A 24,068-nucleotide genomic window follows, 5' to 3' on the forward strand; every position below is an offset into this window, starting at 1 on the left:
TACAAGCAAGACTTTTTGTCCCATAGCAGTTTTCTTTTTCGCAGTCTGTCTGCACAGTAATCATTCTGAATGCCTGTCCCTTTTAGCTTTTTGGCATTTCAAAGGACTGCTTTTTTTTCGTTAGATCCTGAAAATAAAGGATAATTGGTCGCATTGAGGAAGGCCTATGGATTCGAGCAACTGATGTGCAGCTCAATTATACGAGGAAATAAATATACACAAGGATGTAGTAAGGGACACGGACAAGGGCCTGTTGCCATAGAATTTATGGCAACAGTGCCTTTCGTGCTCTGGGGCCAACCTACATGATCACTTAAGAACAGGCATAAATCTAAAAACTACACTGAGTTGTCAGACTCGTGGGTGAAAGACAAGCCCCCTTCCCACATTGCCGAAGCGCATCAAGGGGACTTCTTTGAAAGGATTGAAAAGTCATCTATGAACACTTTGAGAAGGAAACTCTTGTCAATATTTAAACAACAGTCAACATCCGCTAGCCAATGGAAATCCTTTGCTTCAGCAGATAAGATTTGTTCTCAGAAGAAACAAAGGTATAACTAAGAAAAATTTGAGTGATATAAAAATTACCGACAGACAGGTCTGTGGAATTCTGAATCACCCCCCTGACTTCAGTGCAGTCACGAACGGAAGCCAATAAGTGCCCATGTGGAACTGGATAAAATAAATCCTCTACATCAACAGAGAAGAAATAGTCAGTAGAAATGTGTTCCTGCAGAGATACCACATGACTTCATCCGAGCTCTTGGTGGCAAAGCCCGTTTAAGTGCTTAAGCAGGCCAACTAGGTGCTGCCTCCTTCACTGACAATTGTACGAAAAGGTTGTGCGTCCTTGCAGTGAACCAAGCGTATTTCCTTTACATGCACTAATTTCTCTAGCCAGCCCATGACATCCTGAGGTGCTATATTCGTAACATGTCTGTTGAATGCCAACAGTTCATGTGGCTATGCTTTGGACCCTTCATGAGTCTGGGATTTCCACATCCTCTCCTAGGAGCAATACTTGAGAGACTCCTCTTTTGTTTTTCTCTTTTCTACAGAGCTGGTAAAGAACGCCACTCATGTGGGAAGCCCACCAAAACTCAATGTTGCGCAGTATATTTATTTCCTCGCAGTATAAACCAACTCGCCCAACAAGTTTTATTGAGATCTTAATAAAACTTGATGTTGGGCTAGTTGGTACATTCTTCATACAACGATAGGACGCAACACATCAAGGAAAAAATACAGGTGAAAGGAAGACGCTCTTTCCTTTCACCTGTATTTTTTCCTTGATGTGTTGCGTCCTATTGTTGTATGAAGTTTTATTGAGCTCAATCCCAATTTTGTTTCAAAGATGTTTTTAATAACTTTGTCACGAATAACAAATTCTGTTTCTTTTGGCTGCTCAGTTATACCGAAACTCACCAGGTTAGACCTACGGCTGCAATCTTTTAGGTCCACAAGTTTCATTTGTTGCGATTTTAGCATCTCCTGCATAGTTTTCATGGATGTGCTGATACGTTCAATTGCGGAAGCCTTCAGTTGCAGCGTTTGCACATTATCCTGGAGGTTTACTAACCGTATGCCAAAACCGTTAATAGCCTTTTTTGTTGCTTCAAGGCGTGATTTCATTTCATGGATTTCAGATAACCTGTTTCAGTAACCTGTTGGCCATTCATAATAGCTTTAAACATAACTTTCACCGATGGCCCTGGATTCTCCTCAACATCACCGCATAAAACAAGTTTACATATGCTCAAACAATTATACGCGATACACAAACATCTGCGTGGGCAAGGCAGAATGACAAGAAACTGATTGTCGGTGCATACTGAATCGCAGTGACTGACCTGTATGAGAAGAAGTAGACGCTTGGTGAACGGTGTGTTCACGGCACTTGTGCCGTGCCCACTGGTACAATCGATGTACGGTGGTTCTTTTATAAAGGCTCATTGATGACGTGGTGAAGCGTCGCGTCCCATGTTCTTCATCACGCTTGTTGATACTGGTAGCGGCGTGACCAACGCCATTAAACAGCCTGTGTTGAGTGACGAGAACAAAGCCTGTACGAGACGCATGGTGAATGGTGCATTTGCGGCGCCGTGCCCATGTCTGGAGGGTGCTGTATGGTGGCACCACTACCTACTGATTGAGCTAATTAATGCATTATGGTCATCGACCTTGATTAACAAAGGTGTGTGTGTGGTGGCACCTGAGCCCCATGCTGAAACTGCGGCCTACTTAGTGCATTAAGGGCCCAGTCGCACTTGCGACTAGACGAGGTCCTGGGACCGATTGCAACTGGCAACCAGAAAGCTACTCAAGACGAACGATGTTCACACTGACAAGTGCCACTGACGAGTCGCTAAAATCGAATGACTCGCGACATGCCACTTACGTCTGCTTGCAATGTCATCGCTGCGTAAAATAAGCGTCAGTGTATATGGACGTCCTGTTCCTTCGCATCTGATTGGTTCAGCTGTTCTGCGACTGCAGTCGCGCGACTGAAAAATTGAGCTGCGAGCGACTGGCCTGAAACGGTCGCCTTTCGAGAAAAGCGACCATTTGCGACTACTTGCGACACTTTGCAAATTTGCAACGACTAGGCGAGGTCGCGCGACCTCGCCTAGTTGCAAGTGTGAATGGGCCCTAAAACTAGATAAGGTATGTCTGTTTATTTTCAGAAATCCACCTTATGACTCTGTATGGCATAGGAGAGGCAGACACTTTGTAATCTCGGGGTGTTATTGCACAAACATTTAAAACCATTTGTACTCAGTTGTATGGAGGAAAGCACAAGAATTTTACTTGTCCTCATTCGCAGTCAAATAAAGGTAGTAATTGTGAGATAATGGAAAAACTTGCAGCAAATATTGTTGGTTGCTTCCAATCATGGCTTTGTGTGAATATCCTCCTAGTGTGTGTTGCCCGATTTAGTATGGTTAATCGCATCTTAAAAATGTGCCCGATGATCGTGGCAACCCCAGTGCATTGTTTTCCGTTAAACCAATCAGAACACATGGTGTTACTCCAAGTGAAAACTGCATATTGTGTGTTCGCATGACAAACCAGAATGTGCCACTAAGGTGTCTGTTGTGGTGCAGGCCCGAAGGCTACCTCTATGACAAGGAGTGCATCCTGGAGTACATAATCCGGCACAAGGCGGAGAATGCACGTCTCCTCAAGGAGTACGAAGCTCAGCAGAAGAGAGATGCCGTGAGTACAACTCGGTGCTCAGCTATTGAGGAGGCCACAACGCCTGCCACACTTGGGAAGCTGCATTTAACTCGTGTGCAGCCTTTTTCGTCACCTCTAATGGAATACAATCGAACCCACTTATAACAATATTCAAGTGCACGAAAATTCCAGTGTTATAAGCGGGTTGTTCTGCGACAATGTTAGGGAAGCCACTGCCCCTCCCCACCACCCTCCTCCATCAGGCTGTGTTGACTCGTTTAGCTGTTTAACTCTGCTTCCTGCGCACTCTGATCGTGTGTAACAATTTGCGGCTGTTGGCGTTCAAGAATGGCACTGCTATGGTAAAACCTCATAGATTCGAATTTCACAGGCCCGAAAAAATATCCGAAATAACCGAATGTCTAATTATCGAGGGTATCAAGAAAACAAAAATACTTTCCACGTCAACACGCTTTTATTTATTGAATGAATCAGCAAGATCCTGTTTCTGTCACAATCACAAAAGCAGTGCGGAAGCAGCGATTCTTGTCATCTCGTGACTGATTAGCGTTTGCAGCGGCAAAGGCCTCGCGACTTCTCTCACAGCGCAGCCGCGGTGCGCATCTTCATCTGAGACATGCTTTTCACAACCACGCGCACATCCCAATTATAAATCTTGCTTAAATGTCAACAACTGCAAAAAATATATGCCTTCAAGCGCGTCATTCATTTCATTAAAGTCGTATCTCGCAAATTCGGAGCGAGCACAACCGTCCCCAATGCATGCACTTTAGTGAAACTTGATTCGCGACAAGTACGTCACTTCGTGAACGGACGAGCTAATGCACAATGAAATATTCGTGATAAGTCACTAACCTGAAAAAATAATTTACTCAATGTAAGCTCACTATGCTCTTGTTTGAGATTGAGTGAAGTGCTGTATCGGCATTCCCGCTTCGCGAACGAATGCTAAAAAACATTTCATTTTCTATTTACGCAGAGTCCCGACTCGATGGTTGGCCACGCAAATTTCTGTCAAGTTTGAAGCACTAGAAACATAATAGGACCAGCACTAAGGTCTGAACAGCGCGAATAAAACAAGGACACGAAGAAACAAATACCACAAACAAGCGCTTGTTTGTGGTATTTGTTTCTTCGTGTCCTTGTTTTACTTGCGTTGTTCAAACTTGAGTTCTAAAGAAAGGACCGTGCCAACTAGCCCTCATCAAAACCTTACTGGTCCTTTCTTGTTTCGGAGAGTGGCGCGGCTTCATAGCTATGGGTGCCGCCCATTCGTGTTCAGAGGGGTGAAAGGGCGACGGGAGAGAGGCGCGCGAGGCTGACGATGCGGAGAAGTACGGAAAACTACGTGCAACAGCTCGAATTTCTTTTTTTCTTTTTTCTTTTCAAGGAGTTGGCATTCCATTCCCATTCGGCACGGACACCCAGTAGCCAGACTGGATCGTTATAACCGATAATGCGGCATGGGGACATTGTAGTAAGCGGCTTGTTTCACCATAGAAAACATACATAAGTTGACTGTGCAGTAGCTTCTCATTGTTATGACCGATATATTGTTAAAATGGGTTCGACTGTAGTACTTGAGTTACGAGGAAAAGTCTGCTAAAGCTCGGACACATTGTGGCCCGATTATCTTGGGCTAATGATGGCGACTCGGGAGGCCTCGTAGCTGGTCCTGCTGAAGGTGTCGTCGTGAGCTTTGCAGTAAGGATGTGAGATGCCTTTAGACATTTCGTAGTGAAATATTTAGTGTGCACAATTGACAAGGACACAGTGAAGGGGGACACATGAGCGTTTACTCACAACTGTTTATTTTCGGAAAAATACAGAACATAATTACCCCAGCTATCTGCACTGAGCATGTGCAACAAGAGTCGTCAGTATAAACTGAAACAGATTAAAAACAGATTAAAAAGGTTCAACCAGTATTCAAAAATGCAAATTCTTTGTCAGAAATTGCAACCGATGGTTGACTTATGCATTTTTCAGCACACTTTTTGATATGGAATGCTTCTGTTATTTCACGTGTTAGTTTGTTGTTATCTGAAAACAAAATGTCAGTGTCAAAAAATACTGGATCACAATGACATAGATTACAGTGGTTTGACAAGTGTGGATGATTTTCTTTACCGAGAGCAGAGTCCTTCCATGCTTTTCTGGTCACGAAACTGCCGCCTCAGTTTCATACAGAGCCAGCGCCCGCCGCTAGAGGCGCAACCGTGCATGCGAGGGCATGCGAACTCCACTATACCGCTGTGGTTGTGTGTGGGGCAACCTCGGTATTCTAGCTTTCTCAACTTCCACAACCGTCAGTTTACTTTCACGTAACTATTTTTAACATTCCACATGCTTGAATAACCGCCTGATTGCGTCTTCTGCCATGATATGAGCGCCCGGGACGAAAAAAAAGCCGCTCATAACATGGAGCTTGCGGCGGTCTCGGACCAAAAAAAATAGTGGTCGCAGTTTCACCTGAAAGGCGAAGCGCCAATTGCGATAGCAAATTTGTAGAGAGCTATACGTAGTAATGATAGTAGCTTTATCAGCTGTATAAACTTAGACATGCAGCAGCACCGGCCACACGCAGAACTTGTCGACGCTGTCGGCGTTTTGCCCACGTTCGCACAAAATGCGTGCGGCGTTGATGACTGTTGTCGGAGCCTGTGATATAAATAGGCACTTGGTGCCGCAGCTAAACGTCGCCTCCCTTCCCTCCCCCCCCCCCCCCTCCCCCACGGCCTCTCGCGCGTCGGAAGAAGGCGCGTTTGCTCTACATATATGCTGATTGTAAAGAAGGAAAGAGACGCCTACTTCTACAGCCCTTAAGGGAGCACGGCGCAGAACGCGCGTTTGTTGTCCGTTATGGGTTCACTCTCCATGAAATCGCGCGTCCCTCGCGCCCTTTTACTCGCATATACGATACAGCATTCGGAGGCACGCAGCGACGATTTCATCTCCGTTGACGTCATACGGAACCTCACGGCGACGGTGACGCCGACGGCAGAAATGTGCTTTGGAGTGTCCATATAATTGCTATTGCAATAAAAAGAACAATTCTGGGATTTTGAGCCAGAACCGCGCTGCGATTATGAGGCACGCCGTAGTGGGGGACTCGGGATTAATTTTGACCACCTGGGATCCTTTAAAATGCACCTAAATTTAAATAAACGTGTGTTTTCCATTTCACCCCCTTCGAAATGCGTCCGCTGTGCATGGCCGGGCGGTCTCGGCCCATATTTCTTTGTCATCGCCGTTCGCCTCAACACTTCGGTAGGCTCCGCTGTTTAATATTTGCCTGAAATTAGACACCGCGCATTCGCACAAAGCGCCAGTGGTCCCACTTATCACCATATGCAAACATATGGGCTCTTGCACCCCCGCTCACCCGTAAGTAAGCGCCAACTGTCCGTTGCGCATAGCGCCAGATTGTTCACTGAGCACAGCTGTTCACTTTCTGTTAAACTGTGGGCAGTATCTTATCCGGAGATCAAAAGTATGAAATTGTTATTGCAAAAGGCTGCTTCTGTAGAATGCCTAATGACAATGAAAAGGAAATTGAGCTGCTCCATGCACTTCAGATTTCTGTGCAAGACGATGCCATTTCTGAATGAGATTTAGGTAGGATAAATGCAAGACAAAATTCACTACTAAATGTCTTCAGTGCGGCTTTTAGCAACGGATTAAGGCGAACGTGAAGTGTTAGGACCTGCACAGTTGAAACTAGCTGTATTGTAATTAGGCAATTGCCTTAGCATGCAGTCTTTTAGAAGCGTTAGTAAGCCCAGCACTTATTCAAGCTGCTCGTATGTGGTTTCGACCACGGAGTAAGATAAGACAGGAGCGCCGACTCCGCTCGTCTGGAAGGGACACATTCTGCAACGCCGGCTCCTGCTTCACAGCGTGTTCGCCAGACGGCGCTACGAATGAAGAAAAACTCTGTAGCGGAGAGGAGCAAAGGCGCAGGGACTCTCTCGCGGCACCTGCTTGTCAGCTGCTCCGCGCACGCCCTAACGCCTGGACCGCGCATAGCTCTTGCGGTTCACGGAGTGACATTAGCAGGAGAAACAAGTCATGTATCATGTTATTTAATTTATTTTATACAGGCCAAATGCAGGGCATTTGTCAGGTGGCCTACATGAAACTTTACAAGGCACAGGAACAGAAAATAAACAAATTTCGGAAACTAAGACGGAAAGAAAAGCTATAGCAAATGGTGAGGCGATATAATGGCAGTTCGGGTGGTCTCAAGCAATGACAGACGACAATGAAAAGAAGTTTTTATGGAAAAGCTGACGTTTATCACTCTTTTTTATCTGAGCACGCATCAAGTGCTAAGATGCTTCGCTTGCTTCTTTGTTTCTCGCGGTGCTTTTCGTGTCGCCCGGTTCTCTTTTGAGCAGAATCGCCAGATTCTCATTAAACATAATAATTAGGAATTTCTGCCAGTGTTTCCTGCTCATTATTTCACAAGAGAAGCTCTGATTATGTGTCTGCATAACTGGGGGAATCATCTCGAAGGCAAGGCTGAGAATTTACAGGGTAGCCAGCCGGTATTTACACTGGCTAACCTCCTTGCCTTTCTTTCCCTTCCTCTCTCTCTAAATTACGGCATGTCTCTGGACAAGGAAAGGCACCTGCACTGTGTGTAGTTGTAGACAAATTTAAATTGGGCTCCTCTCGCCCTTCCGCATTGGCGTCTTCTGGTTCCTCCTGGCATTCAGCATCATTTAGCTATGCCAGGCTTCCCTAAACAAATTGAAGAAACGGCTCCGCTTCGAAGTCGAGGCACTTCCTTTACATCTAGTAGGACATCGCCTTTGTCTTTGCTGAAGTAACTATCAAAAATAAGTTGCTTCTCGAAGTGTCGCACACATATTTTTCCATTGCTTTAAGCGCTCGCTTACTTTCAGGAATTTTTTCACGCCACTGGTGCAGTAGTTGAAGATCAGATGGCGAAACGAAGAGCGAAAACTTCTCGCGTCCTTTGCCATAACCAGATTTACAGCCGGGAACAAAACACTGTCCTGTTGCTTAGTCTCTTCGCGCACAAGTATCAAGATACCTTGTTCCGTCAGGCATGAATAAACGTACTGCAGACATGGTAAACAAAGCGAGGAAGACGAAAATTTCGCACCTTCGCTTCCGCACAGATGTAGAGGAGTGAAAAACAAGCACTTCTGTTGTGTCTTTTTGTACAGCATAATTTATCGTCTGTTTCCTCTAAAGACATCTAAAAATGTTTCGTATGCGTGCATAAAAGCGCTACCGCGTGTTTATTTGCGCTTTTATTATTCGTGCGCATATATTTTTTGTGTTTGATTGCTGTCAAATTGAGACGGCCGAGGGTCCACGTTTGTAGCAGACGACACGCTCTGCGGGTGCCGCGCTGCCCGTTCTGCGCCGCCGTCGCCGCCGGTCTCCGCCACTCAGCGCATGCGCACATGGAAGCAAGCTGTTAAGTGTTTTCCACGCGCCTCGACAGATGGCGCTACGCGATGTATAATTTGTGTTGCACGGTTTGTCCCGAGCGAATGCGTTGCGCGGCGGCGGAGTCGGCGCTCCTGTTTATCTTACTCCGTGGTTTCGACGCAAAAACGATGAGACTAGGTATTTTGGTTCGTAATGCGCAACTATTTACAGGATGTCCGGTCCTGATATTCTTACCGCTCCTGATATTCTTATCATGGTCCAAAATTTAAAAAAATGTGGTTGATCCCTCTTATATAGGAATCGGTATAGAACACGAAAGTGAAACGTGTCTTCACAGAAGTAGTGTAATGTTTATTGCACATTGATATATAATGTCTATTGGTGTTTTGTGGCTAAAGCGCCCTTAGGCGTTGATGCACCCACGCTGACGCCTGGTGGCACGTCTCCTCCATCACGACTACCAACGTCGATGACCATGAGCAACCGTCGTGCATATGGAAGCTGCACTACGCTGCACACGCTAGCACAACGCGAAAGACGAAGCACGTAACTGACACACTAATACAACGCGCAAGACAAAGCACGTAACTGAATCGTCACCGAGTCAAATCAGCGCGTACAGCGCGTCGTAATTGCAGCCTCCGCGATCAACTTCAGAAACATTTTCAGAGCTAATTGCGGAGGCCACGCTCCGCTGTGCTGAGTACGGTGAACGCCACCTAGGTGGCGTTGGTAGTGCTTCTTGATGCCAGCGTCCCTTCGAATGCTGGCATCGAGGCGTCGTAGTGCTAAGACCACCGAAGGGTTCACTGTCGGTGCGCGTTAGTGTCATAATGCAGTACTTCTCTTTTCTGCTCGTAGGCGGCGGCACCGCCCCGAGCAAGAGCGCGGGTACACGGAGGAGTGTTAGATATATAAGGCGCGTCTGTGTAGCTCTCTGCAAATGCATTTGTGGCGCAATGGGTTAAACGCTCGGCGATCTATCGTCGCGGACCGAGAGGTCGTGGGTTCGATTTCCAAATTTTGCATGTTTGTGGAACTTTTTCTTCTGGTTTCTTTCTTTGTATTATGTTCTATGACGTATTTCCGTGACGGAAATACGTCAGTGAAGTCTTGGTGGACCCCGGCATAAAACACTTTCGTGTTAAAAAAATAAAACTGCTTTATAATTCGATTAAGAAAAGAAATAAAACGTGTTGGTGCAAAAACAACATACAAGCATGATCATTTATTTATCATGTAAAATAAGTGGAGCGAAATACAAACAGCACAAAGAGGTGTCCAGTCATGAATGTTCCACCATTCACAATGCAAGAAGTTGTTAAAAGCACTGATATAATAAGCATAAATATATAATAATCTGATATAGTAAGCATAAAGGAAAAAACATCAAACGTGAGAGATATGTATTAAGGGGCAGGAAACAAACACCAGCAAACGAATGGCAGTAAATGCACAATGCATAAGATTGTTTCTGTAAACAAGAAAGTGTAAAGCATAGGCATTTCATAACACATGGCAAAACAACTCTCATACGAACACAAGTAGCCACATCACAAATACAGCAATTTAAAAAAAATGGCTGGTTAGAGATACCACCATTCCATGATCGGCGCACTTCAACCATACCCGACGATTCATGTGGTCGTTTGCGTGAGGGTCGAACTGTCGATGAGCGGGACCGAGCTTTGGACTTCGTGTGGTACGCTGGAAGGCTTTCAAAAATCCTTGGAACGGCGTTAGTCTTCAGCGTCGGCTGCTCACGCTCCAGGGACACGGCGTCGCCGTTGATGTTGAAATTGTACGCAGTGACGATGTCGGAGGCGTCGAAATGTTTCGAGCACACAAGTGTATACTTCGATTCGAAGTTAAAACCGCCACCTTCCTGCCGCGGTATGGCCCGCTTCCATTTCTCGCGCTGCTCCTTGTCAATAGGCAAACGGAACGACACCTTTTCGGTCGTGCCCTTGTAGCTGGAACGGCAACCTGGCACGCAACACGTGTTCGGCATCGTTGTCCCACCCCGCCACTTCAACTAAATAGTCCAGCACTCGAAAAATAGCGCAGCACGTGCACAGAACGCACCTGATCCCTCAGCTCGCCTCGCACTGCGCAAGCGTTTCGGTACGGGAACGATGCCCTCCGATGCGCAGTGGCGCCGCGTCCCGGCAGCTTTGGGCAGCGTATGAACCTCTCCCATAGCGTGACGGCGGAGTTTCGTGACGAGAAAAACATGGAAGGACTCTGCCGAGAGAACGTTCAGGTTCTTCTAGACGGGTGTTTATGCACCGACCGGTTTGTCCTATGTACATGTTGCCACAAATTAATGGAAGCCGGTACACAACACCTATTCTGCAGTTTGTTGATCTTCTTTGAGACCGCAGCTGCATTTTTTTTACCCTATTGTCAAACTTTTTTGAAATAGCTTGGCACAGTTTTTGCACCTTGTTAGGTGCGCTGAAAACCACTTCAACGTCATACCTTCTGGCTACATTCTTTAGCCCATGGGAAAAATAATGGACGTAAGGTACAACCGCAAGGTGCTTTTTGTTCGTGCTAAGCCTGTTCCGTGAATCTGTGGGTTGTACACCCTTTACTATTTTAATTACTTTTTCGGCCGCTCTGATTATAATGCGTTCCGGGAATCCCACTGAAGCTCGCCTTGTTACCTGATTGGCAAAGCTTTCTTTTATTCGGTGGCAACAAGATATTTCTAAAGCAGCCCGAAGGCAAGGCACCTCAATTCCACTTTTTACGATCTTCAAATGTCCTGATTTGTACTGTAATATGGCCTTCTTTGATGTAGGGCTGTACATCCAGCATGTGTGGTCGGATAGCAATCGCAGAGACAAATCTAGAAACTGTAGTTCGTTTTCTTTAGCAATTTCATGGGTAAAATTAAGGCCTAGGCCACATTCATGAAACACTTTTAGTACATTAACCACATTGCAGCCATATTCATTCCCATCAAAAATAACCAAAAAATCATCAACAAAACGGAAAATTTTTGTCAAGCTTCCTAAAGCGCTGTGAATACTTTGGTCTACATGAGCTAGAAAAATGTTGCTTAGTATTGGGGCTACCTTGGAACCTATACATATACCAGATTTTTGCACATACATTGCTTCATTCCAACCGACAAAAGTAAACCTAAGATAAAAGAATAGTACTTCCATAAAGCTTTCCACGGGTACTCCACAGTCATTTCTAAATTTTACTTCATCATTATCTTTGCAAATACACAGTTTAACATTTTTTAACAACTCTGTGGGGGGAATCGAGTAAAATAAATCCTGTACATCAATGCTGAAGGCGCTACATCCCTTTGTTTTGTCTTCCCTCAAATAGCGTACAACTGCCTCAGAATTGCAGATTGCTAACGGATCGGGGAATCTTAACGAGCTGATAAAAAGGGGAATCACTCGGATGGGCCTGCATAATGCACTTAAGAAGTCGTGTGTGCAGCGGAAAGCTTCGAAATACAGCACCTAGCTTCAGCAGGCTGTCCTTGACCATTGCAGTGGCAGAGGTTCTTCTGCGCAAGACGAAGCAAGGATGTATCAGATGTATGGAAATGCACCTGATTGAAAGAAGGTGGCCGTCATTCTGTATCTGCACAGCATCGCATGGTCCGAGAAGAAATACAGTCGTGAAAGTTGGCATGTCAGCCCTAGACAAGTTGACCAATTTGTGTAGGATGTCATCGCCGGTAGCAAGCCAAAAGGATTGCATAGTAAAGCACAAGGAAAAACTCGTCGCATGTGTCAAAGGTGTTGTGTACCGAATACCGCTATAGTGTGACAGAACGTACGTAGGGCACATGGAACGATGGCTAAACGGTCAATTAAAGGAGTACAGCAGGAATGTGACAAAGCAAGGACACTTGGTGTTACACTGTCGTGACTGTGGGTGTGCTCTGTATCTTGACAACACTGCAGTCTTGTTCGGAGACAAAGATCATATTGCACGTGCGAGATTGTGGAAGCTGCAGTAACGAAAAGTGATAGTTATGAGTGCATCTGCTCACCGTCTCTTTTATCTGTCAAAGAAATAAATTTTCTTGAGGGCATCTGGTAAGAGGTGCTTAGTAACGCACACGTGTTGGTATGATCAAGTGATGCGTTATGTTTTCTCCTTTCTTTTTGTTTCTTTTTGTCTTTTTTTCTGTGTATATACAGAACATCTGGCATTAAACGTTAGTTGGGAGCTAGCGCCTGTTTCGTTGGTGTCTCTGTGTGCATTCTTGTAGATTGTGCTGAAACATTAATAATTTGGTTTCACCGTTGTGTGGCAAGGCATTGAGGATATTGTCTTGGTTTTTTCAGAAGGAACTGAAAGAGCTGGCCCTTGCAGAAGAGCGTTCCAAAACCGAGTCCTTTGTTTGCAAGGAGCGTACCATTGTTAGCGCAGCGTCTACCTCCTTGTCTGTGGGTATGTATGCAGCCCCTGGCTTGCATCATTGCAATCCCTGCATTGTGTTGTTTTTTGTTAGGTCAAGTTTTTGCTTTCATAATCCACACCATCCAATTACAAATGGCTCAGTAGACTGCATGGAACTAAGCAAATGCTCACTAAAGATAGCTTAAAAGTGTAGCATTTGGCCTAGTTGGTACATCATCATTGCTGGGGAGAGCGGCAGCGCAAAGCGAGATAAGAAGGACTGTGTCGCTGTTTGTTTGTCTCGTCGTCCAGTTGTTCTTTGCTCTCTCAAGTGAAGAGATAGCCCCGTTTCTTGCCTTCTTATACTCCTATTGCTGAAACAGCATTCAACACTGCCGCACAGTAAACACCTGCGAGGCTAATATTTTGGTGCAAAATATCTGCGCCATTATGCAAATAGAAAAAAGGGGAAGGGTGACCGTTGCGGTATTCGTTGTTTAAATCAAGAACATTGCAGGTGACCAAAGTTGTAGACGGAGTGATTGCGAGGCAAGTTCGTGGCTACGTTCCCGCAAAGGTACCTTGACATTAAATTGATCAAATGAACGCCTCGTAAGGTCTGGAGATACGTGAAAGGGAACAGACACAACTTACCATCTCCCTCACCAGCTTTGGCCATCACAAGTGTGGCAAGTAAATCACGAGATGAGAATTGTGCCTACAAAGTACTAAGCGGCGCCAGTGTGGCACAAAAACATTTGCAATGTCAAACGGGAGGTTCTTCCTCTCGAGGTTGCTGTAGAGTCTACTTTGGTAGCGGCTCCTGGTAGCATGCCAACATCTCTGGCCTCTTCTGATAATGACTGAATGTGGCTTGCGCTACGTAGCCGGCGCTCCAGTGTGTAACCACACTGGCGGTGGGGCCCCCATTGCAGGTCTTTGGCAGGGCCTAATTGCCTGCTGCAAGTAAAGCACAAGGTGCCGGTACACAAGGGGAGGCTCATTTCAACAGATGATTTATTTGAAACCTTCAACCATGTGTGGATTTAAAACCGATAACTTTTTTTTTTCTTTTAAGATCCCACGTATCTCACCCTCGCTTGTTTTTTGTGCTTCACTTGCAGTATGTCACACCAACAAGGTCAAATTTCTACCCTTCTCAAATGCCCTAGTTTTCACGGTTATGAGAACGTGACAAGATTAAATTGAAAATGTGAAAGTATTGAATATTCGCACGGGCCTACAAACGCCAACTATCAGCTGAAGGGTCACTCGGTGGTTCTGATTTAGTTCATAATTACAGAAACACAACTGGAGAAATTTAAGCGGATTGGCTTCCCGATGTAGCACGAAAAATTGAGAATTGACTAGTTCTTTGCATAAAAACAGAAACAGAGAACAGCTGCAGGAATTTCAGCTGATATGGGCTTCCCGACTCGGCATGCAAGATGTGGTAGTTTACTGAATGTGTAAAGCGAGGCTCTCTGGTTTCAAGGCAGCACTTCTGAGGACAGTGTGTCCAACATGGTGAATGGCAAGGACGCCCAGCTGCCCAGCTTCTGGGTGCCCAGCCTGACACCGAGTGCCAAGAAGGACAGGACTGCTAAGCCTGTAAGTCCTTTTCAACCCAATCATTGTTGCGAGAAGGAAGCACGGGGAACAACTAGAATTTAATGAATTGCAATAACTATACTTACTGTATCGCAAATTACTTACCTTATTATACCGTTTTGTCCATAGAGTGCCATGTTTTTAACCTCTACAGAGGAACCCCGATTATGCGTCCCCCAGTCATGCGACGACCCACTTTTGACGATGAATTGGTTTGGTCCTGACAAGACCCCCACAGAAATAATGTTATAATAACCTCGATTATACGACACAATTTTGCACCGACCCGCTTCGTAAGACTCGGTGGTACTGTCCGTTGAAGAAAAAAAGTTCTAAGCAGACGCAGGCTGGCACGTAAGCACACTGCAGCCAGCTGATAACGGGTGTGCAATACCGTATTTACCCTAATGTAACATGAGGGGCGACATTCCGGTCATGCGAAATAAAAAGGAATAAAACCGCTAATGTAACGCGAGATGAACGGACAAAGAAATGGTACCTTTATTCAAGGAATCGCAATTCGGAAACTAGTTCACTCATCATGATTGTCTAAAGAGACGGAGCTTTTCTTGGGCGGTATTCTCAGGCGTTCACTTTCGTAGATAGCTTGACTTTCACGAAATTTTGCATGACTCGGCACTGAAAGCATCCCCGACAAGTGTTTCTGACACTGTCCTAAGCTCGCAGCGCCAAGAGAGGCATTGAGAGGTTCGGTGCAGGGACGAGCCGAGTCTCCGAAAATGATCGCCCGAGAATTAAGTCATCTTCCGTGCCATTGAGCTTGTTTGAGATTTAAGTACGTCATAAAAGACTGCACAACCATTTCACTAGTGGTCAGCACCAGGCCCAATGTTACAGAGCCTTTCTGACTGGCCTCGCATTTAAAGAGGGCCTGCCGCGGTTCCCGCCATCACAAATAGTCGACTTGTTGACGTCGAGACACCGAGCTGCGGCGGACTTTCCCAGCTGTTCGGCCATCAAAATTGCTTGTCTCTCAAAGTGGCTGTCATACCACATGCGCTGTGTCGCCATAACGTTGCGAATGAACGGGAGTCGAACCGCAAAAGGCCATAGGTTATTGCAGCATCGTAACCAGTCACAAGTATAGCGAAAACAGCGTCGATTCCAAACAAAGACAAGTTCTGACTTCGGTCGACTTGTCTATGGATTGGATCGAGACCTAAAGTCACAGGTTACCAATGTAACGCAAAAAATCGGGGGATTTAGAAAATTTGTTTTAACCCTTTGCGGTCCGAAACTTTTATCCGCTTTCCGGCTGTCCTGGTCCGAAACTATTTTGCAGCTTGTGGCGCCGCGAATAAAACCACAAACTGCCGAAGAAAAACTCATAGGATATTTACTTTTTCTCTTGAATTCTGCAGGCAACTCCTCTACCGATATTTGAGCAGCGTGTGATACCGCTCGAAGCATTCTCCTTGGTGCAGGCCAGGGTTGTTACTGCAGGTTTTGCAGAAAAGCACAGTTTCTCTCCTGCCTCCGTTTGTTTTTTGATCCCTACAAACAACACAGTCCTTGCTATTTCGGCCTGGGAGCTTGTAGATGAAATGGCTCCTCCCATCTAGCCTTTCCTCGCACTCCTTCTGCGCAGACGGGCCCCGCTTTTTGACTCTAGCCCTCACATCACCCACCAGCTGTAGGATGAGGTTGCGGTGGTACTGCAGGTGTCGCTGTTCTTTCTCACCATGATTCTGCAGCTGTGTGCGCCTCAAAATAAGCTATTGAAAATGTAATCCCCTACAAGCTTTCACTAAATGCACCACCGTAAAACACACGCGGTGAAAATGTGGTCATGCTTCTCAGCGAACCGCGCGAACGTGCGGTTGTGCGCGCAAGTGAGAACGCTCTGGTATCCAGAAGCCGTGCTGAACATTGTGCTGCACCCTAGTGCAAAGAGAAGTAAACTTCAACAAACAAAGTTTATTTATCCCTCAAGCAATGGCGCATCGTATTTATTGCCCGCAAATGTGCTGTTCCGCGCGCAAGTGAGAACGCTCTAGTATCGAGAAGCCATGCTGAACATTGTGCAAAAAAGTTAACTTCAACAAACAAAGTTCATTTATCCCTCAAGAGATGGCGCATCATGTATACAAAGAATGCGCACAAATCGCAGTGAGAAAAACCGCGAAATTTAACCCCCGAACACCCTTGTCGGGCGGTGCCCGACAGCAGACCACTACGGCCATGTTGCATTGTCAGGCAGTGCCCGACAACGGACCGCAAAGGGGTAATGACAGCCTCGCAACTAAAGGTTTATTTCAGAAACGACAACAGAGGGTCCTGACTACCCATATGTAATACAGGATTTAGTTCGTTAACTTGTCTCCGCCTGTGAATTAACGAGACGAAAATTAAATAACAATTTAAGCAGCAATGTTAAACGACTCCCCGGTATTGCCATCCTCAATCGCAGCAGAGTCCGGGAAGTAAGGAAGTAAACAATAAAGAAGCGCAGCGCGTGCTCGAAGCGCAAGCTCGGCACGTGCAGTGTTGTTCCAGGAGCTTGAGACGCTGGTCGTCGCAGCCTCCGCTCGGCTCGCCGCCTTCTGAGTAGGAACGACGGCACGGCTCATTCGCCGCCATCACATTAATTCCTACATGTTCTCTCGTGGACTTGGAAAAGCGCAAACACGCAGCACAACACTACGGTGACTAACCACATGCACAGTTGGCACGGTCGGATCCGGTCTTGAAACTGCTCTCGGCTGTTTCGAGATATTGCGTGAGCAGCTCGCAGAGCCGGTCATGTACGTGGGGTGCTCAATGCAAAGGCGCAGATTTAGCGTACGTACGTGAGAGGCGACGGGGCTGCCTACATTCTGCGCATGCGCATTTCGATACCGCAAGATCTTTATGTACAGTATAGACCACTTATAACGTAACGGCTTATAGTGCAGGACCGGATATAATACTGTAACGAATGATACAAGGTCTTCTGAGATAACTATTTATTGGGGCGAACTTGTGCCCGGCAAGTAAATAAATTAAATAGCTGCAGCGTTCCAAGCAGGAGATCAAGAAGCCTTCTTTTCCTCGAGCGACGCTTCACTTCCTCCTCTTTTGGCGACGGTCACATATCTCCCAGTGCGTGCGGTGAATGCACGTGCCATTACGTCTTCGTCTTTGTTCTTCTAATACGCCGCTGTCCTCTTCGAGGGTGCACGAACCTGCGCGCGTTATTTAAAGACGGTTTTTGTCTTGTGTCATTATTCCCCCTCCAAGAACGCATCGTCCCGATGCGTAAAGTGGCGAAACTGTTGACAAGCTGTTGACCGCACTAAAATGGTATATGGCACTGAGTAGAGGTGTTTGGTAGAACATTCACTGCCTGTCATAATATGGCTTCATTCTGACCACATGCACAGTTTCTGTGCGACGTCGGCATCGTGATGAGGTCACTTGTCCTTCCGGCGTAACTTCGTAGTTTAAGGGACTAATGCGGCGAAGTACTCTGTAAGGGCCGAAATAACGGCGCAGAAGCTTTTCGGACAGGCCGCGCGTCCGTACGGGAGTCCACACCCATACTCTGTCACCTGGTGCATACTCGACTTCTCTTCGCCGCAAGTTGTACCGGTCGGCGTCAATGCGCTGTCTTTGTTGAATGCGGTGTCGCGCTAGCTGGCGTGCTTCTTCGGCCCTCTGTATAAATTCGCCGATTTCAGGGTTTTGTTCTGCACTATCGTTTACCGGCAGCATTGCATCTAAGGGTGTGGTAACTGTTCGGCCAAAAACAAGTTGAAATGGCGTCACTTGAGTGGTCTCTTGCAATGCGGTATTGTAAGCGAATGTTGCATATGGTAGTATCTTGTCCCATGTACGGTGCTCTAAGTCTACGTAAATTGACAACATATCGGTCAGCGTCCTGTTCAGTCGCTCGGTCAACCCATTTGTTTGAGGGTGATAGGCAGTTGTTTTCCTGTGGCTGGTATGAGTTAGTTGCATAATGGAGTGCGTCAAATCCGCTGTGAACGCAGTTCCTCGGTCCGTGATAATAACTGCAGGGGCACCATGTCGTAGTACCACGTTGGTGACAAAGAATTCAGCTACTTCAATGGCTGTTGCACTGATTAGAGAGGCTGTCTCGGCATATCGGGTTAGGTAATCAGTCGCTACTACAATCCATCGTTTCCCTGATGACGATGTCGGAAATGGACCAAGCAAGTCCATTCCTACTTGTTCGAACGGGGCTTCTGGGGGTTCTATTGGTTGAAGGAGGCCTGCGGGTTTTAATGGAGGCGTTTTGCGTCTTTGGCAATCCCGACACGTTCTCACATAATGCTGCACCGAACTCAATAGCTTTGGCCAGTAGTACTTAGCATGAATTCGAGCGAATGTCCTACTCACTCCAAGGTGTCCTGCGGATGGGTCATCGTGACAGGCTTCCAAGATTTCGGATTGCAAGGATGAAGGAACGACGAGTAAGAATTTCTCTCTGCTGTGCTCAAAATTTCTTTTGTAGAGGACGTTATTTCTCATCACATACGATGATAATCCCCGTTTGAAAACTCGCGGAACATGGACGGGGTGTCCTTCCAGGTGCCTGATGAGTAGAAGCATCTCGGCGTCAGACTGTTGATGTTTGGCCATCTCAGATGTGGTTACGGCTCCAAGAAACGGAAAGTTGTGTTCATCTTCCACAGGAGCAGACTCGACCGGAGCACGTGACAAGCAATCAGCATCACTGTGCTTGCGACCAGATCTATACACGACCGTTATGACGTATTCCTGCAGCCTCAGACTCCATCTAGCAAGTCACCCAGAAGGATCCTTCAGGTTTGCAAGCCAGCACAACGAATGATGGTCGCTGATTGCTCGGAACGGCCTACCGTATAAGTATGGTCGGAATTTTCCTATGGCCCATATTACTGCGAGACATTCCTTTTCCGTAGCAGAGTAGTTAGTTTCAGCCTTCGAAAGAGTGCGGCTAGCGTATGCAATCACTCTTTCCTCTCCGTTTTGCCACTGAACGAGGACGGCACCAAGCCCGAAATTGCTTGCGTCCGTGTGGATGTCTGTTTCCGCTTCTTCATCAAAGTGCGCAAGAACCGGGTGGTCTTGAAGTCATTGAATGCATCTTCTTGTTCATTTAGCCAAATGAAAGGTATATCTTCTTTAGTCAATCGCGTTAACGGCTCGGCAATCTTCGAAAAATTTTTGACGAAACGTCTATAATAGGCACAAAGTCCTAAAAATCGCCTCACGGCCTTTTTATCCGTTGGTCTAGGAAACTTTTCTACTGCTGCAGTTTTCTCAGGGTCAGGACGGATGCCTTCAGAACTAATCACATGGCCGAGGAAAAGGAGCTCATGGAAGCCGAAGTGACATTTTTGTGGCTTTATCGTCAGCCCTGCTGAACTAATAGCGTTGAGCACAGTCCGCAGTCGTTCCACATGCTGATCAAAGGTGGTAGAAAAAATCACGACATCGTCAAGATAAACAAGACAGGACTGCCACTTTAACCCGGATAGTACAGTGTCCATCATCCGCTGAAATGTGGCAGGTGCGGAACAGAGGCCGAACGGAAGTACCTTGAATTCGTATAACCCGTCTGGTGTGACGAACGCTGTCTTCTCACGATCTCTTTCGTCCACTTCTATCTGCCAGTATCCACTTTTGAGGTCGAGAGAGGAAAAGAATTTCGCATCCCGTAGTCTATCAAGGGTGTCGTCGATCCGCGGAAGTGGATAAACATCCCGCTTTGTGACGACGTTCAACTTCCGGTAATCCACGCAGAAACGCAAGGTCTGATCCTTTTTCTTTACTAGCACCACGGGCGAAGCCCACGGGCTTGTCGACGGTTGAATTACGTCGTCTCTCAGCATTTCTTCAACTTGGTTTCTGATGACCTCTCTCTCTTTCGGTGCCACTCGGTAGGGATGCTGGCAAATAGGCCTGACAGCTTCGTCGACAATGATACGGTGTTTGGCGATGGATGTTCTCTGGACTTTGGATGACGTTGAGAAACACGTGGCGAATTCTCGTATAAGGCTTTCTATTTGCTGCTTCTGGATCGGTGATAGTGCTGCTTCGATCTTGATGGATGCGAGTATGGAGTCGACGTTGTCAGACTTGAGTGGTGCAGCCTCGGAAGGGTTCAAATCCATAATCTGGACATAATCATTAAGGCAGGCAATGACAGTTCCCTTCGCAATATGCTGGACTTCATTTCCAAAGTTAGTGACAAAGACATTAGAACACCCACCACGCAGCCGAACAAGACCTCTGGCCATACAGATCCCTTTTTCGAGTAAGAGGCCAATGTTACTGTCTGCTATTCCTTCATAGTCGGTGAACACGTTGCTTCTTACGGCGACAGCTATGCTGGATCTTGGGGGTATCGTGACGTCGTCGTCTATAATCTGGAGCGCATCGAATTGTTCTTCACACTCGAACGTAGCGATGGCGTGCTTCGTTGAGAACGACACACAAGATTCCTGCAAGTTGATTACTGCACCGTTCGCCTGCAAAAAGTCCATTCCAATAATTAAATCCCTCGAGCATTCTGACAGCACAATGAAAGTAGCGACGTATGTGAAGCCACGTATGCCAATTCTAGAAGTGCACCTGCCCACCGGGTCGATAAGGTGTCCTCCGGCTGTTCGAATTTGCGGTCCTCTCCAAGCAGTCAGCACTTTCTTTAGTCTTCTGGCAAGTTCTTTACTCATCACTGAATGGTCTGCGCCTGTGTCTATTAAAGCAGTAATTTCGTAGCCGTCCACAACCACACACAAATCGGAAGTAACGTCACTGTTTCCGCAACTGCTCTCGCGTCTGTCGTTAGATTTCGGAGTCAGCGCTGGAGGCTCTGTTCTTGCGTCGACAGCGGCCTTACCTCCACAGGTCGCCGGTATTAGTTTTCCCGACGCGGGCTTTGGGAACTTCGCCTCGGGGAGCTGGAGGATGGACGCGGACTCGGTGATCGATACCGCAGTGGTACTGTTGACCGAGGTTGGTGTTGCTGTGAAGTATGAGGGCTTTGGCGCGTCGACAAATACTCCCGGATTTCAAAAGGGCGCTCGCCGTTTCTTGGGCAAGGAGCGTTTACGGAAAAACCCCTAAGTCCCGCTCTGCGGTACTCGCACATCCGGTAGAGATGACCAGCTTCCCCGCAGTGGTAGCACAGTGGGATTCGATCAGGAGTGCGCCATATGTCAGCCTTCCGCAATCTCGTCTCAGGCGGAGGTGGCGTGAACTGACCTTCGGGTACATGGGTAGGTGCCGTGACGAAAGTACGTCCAGGCGTTCCTCTGAGTACCTCGGCGTACGATACTGTCGGCCGTACCATTGGTGACGCTTGTGGCTGTGCTTGTGGGTGCTGTTCGCGGACTGCTTGTCTCACTTCTTCACGAACCACTTCTGCCAATGAAGAGACCGCTGTAGGGCCATTGTTCATCTGTTGCCTCTGGAGCTCTTCTCGAACCACAGACCTTACGAGTTCTCGTAAGACATCGACGCCGTTCCCGAACACCGTTGATATGGTGTCCACAGATGCGACATTCATATCGCGGTTGTAGAGCCTCGCTCGCTGTTGGAGTGTCCTCTCCATAGTTGTCGCCTCGGCGCGGAATTCGGCAACGGTGCTTGGAGGGCTTCGAACCAAACCGGCAAAAAGCTCCTGCTTCACACCGCGCATCAGATGCCGAAGCTTCTTGTCCTCGCTCATGCTCGGATCGGCCCGGCGAAATAAGCGGGACATATCTTCAACATACATTGCCACGCTTTCGTTGTTTCGTTGGCTTCTTGCTTGCAAAGCGGCTTCAGCTCTTTCTCGGCGGTCTGTGCTCGAATACGTAGCCAACAGCTCCTGTCGGAAGTCATCCCACGACCGGAGGGCAGCTTCATGGTTTTCAAACCACGTTCGTGCAGAGTCTTGCAACGCGAAATAAACGTTGCGGCGCTTCCGGTCTTCGTTCCATCCATTGTAGTCCGCCACACGCTCAAAGCCTTCTAACCAGTCCTCGGCGTCTTCAAAAGTGTCGCCGTGGAAAGGCTTAGGCGTCATCGGCTGATCAACGACGACGTGTGTTGAGGCGGTCTGGGATGTCATTTCGGTATTGGCTGCTGCTGCTATTCTAGTTGGCTCCGGTAAAAGAGAAAACTCGGGTCGCTCACCACGTAGGCGACGGCTCGTGCGCTGGTGGACAGGCGTGAGCTCGTTGGATCCGAGTTGGCGTGGCTCCGGGCTGCTTTCTTCAACTCGAATGGGGCTGGAAATCATACCCAGCACCTCCTTGGGGCGAACTTGTGCCCGGCAAGTAAATAAATTAAATAGCTGCAGCGTTCCAAGCAGGAGATCAAGAAGCCTTCTTTTCCTCGAGCGACGCTTCACTTCCTCCTCTTTTGGCGACGGTCACATATCTCCCAGTGCGTGCGGTGAATGCACGTGCCATTACGTCTTCGTCTTTGTTCTTCTAATACGCCGCTGTCCTCTTCGAGGGTGCACGAACCTGCGCGCGTTATTTAAAGACGGTTTTTGTCTTGTGTCAATACGGTCTTTTCAGACTCCCGTTAATTTTCCCATTGCGCTCTATGTATACGCGTATTGCTTATAGTGCAGTTGCGGGACACGAAATACCGGTTACAGTGCGGCTGCCTGGAAGTTTGGCAGTCAACCTAGATTGCAAACGCTCCCCTCAAGCCACAAATACCGTATTTACTCGAATATAACACACGCTTGTTTTCCGATAAAGCAGGTCGAAAAATTGCGTGCGCGTTAGAATCGAGTACGACCCTAAATCCGCGTTACTATGTAGCCATCGGCATTGCAAAATGGCCGCCTCGCATGCACATCGAGCCTAAAGCCCCTTGATAATTTGAAAGTAGCGACACTCTTCTCTCCGCCATGCTTTCCTCCTCGATTCTCCTCGACCACCGGCATTAAGTTCATCATTTTCCGCTGGTTTCTGTCTGAAATGAAGGCTGTGTCTTAGGATTTCAGCACCCAATATTTTAGTTTGGCTGAAAACCTCGGCGGCAAACATTTCGTTCAGTATCCCTTTAACGCTCGTTTGACTTTAGGTGCAAACATTGTAAGGCTCGTGGCGTTTATGCACTAGCTAGCAGACTAGTTGGTTCGCTCACTTCTGCGTTTGTATGTATGTGGACATTATGTCGATGTTGAAGGATGGAATAAATGTCACTGCATAACGAAGATTTGCCATGAAGTTTTTTTTTTTTTCTTTCAACACAACTTCAAGTTCCTGTTGGTCCTTGTCAGTTCCCTCATGTTTTTCTTTCAACACAACTTCAAGTTGCCCCCCCCGCTGATGGGCTGTTTTTTTTTGTCTGGGAAAGGTGGCAACCCTAGTGTTCTGAGGTACACCAGTACGCAGTGTGCTTTTGCAAAAGGTGAGAATGAGTTGTTTAGTCAGGACTTGTGGTCCTCTTGTCTGATCTTAATCCACTGTACATTTGTAACATTATGGTCTTTG

The 24,068-nt window shown here is 47.0% G+C and overlaps 1 protein-coding gene across 1 annotated transcript in view; it reads left to right on the plus strand.

The window, feature by feature from the left end:
• Positions 1–24,068, plus strand: part of LOC119451004 (nitric oxide synthase-interacting protein-like) — a 175,950-nt gene that overhangs the window by 59,585 nt on the left and 92,297 nt on the right. The window contains exons 2-4 of the mRNA XM_037714442.2: positions 3,105–3,216; positions 12,954–13,059; positions 14,504–14,619. Coding sequence (XP_037570370.1) covers positions 3,105–3,216; positions 12,954–13,059; positions 14,504–14,619 — 334 coding nt within the window. The remainder of the gene's footprint in view (positions 1–3,104; positions 3,217–12,953; positions 13,060–14,503; positions 14,620–24,068) is intronic.

Source organism: Dermacentor silvarum, chromosome 4 (genome assembly GCF_013339745.2).
Source record: "Dermacentor silvarum isolate Dsil-2018 chromosome 4, BIME_Dsil_1.4, whole genome shotgun sequence".
Taxonomy (NCBI): Eukaryota; Metazoa; Arthropoda; class Arachnida; order Ixodida; family Ixodidae; genus Dermacentor; species Dermacentor silvarum.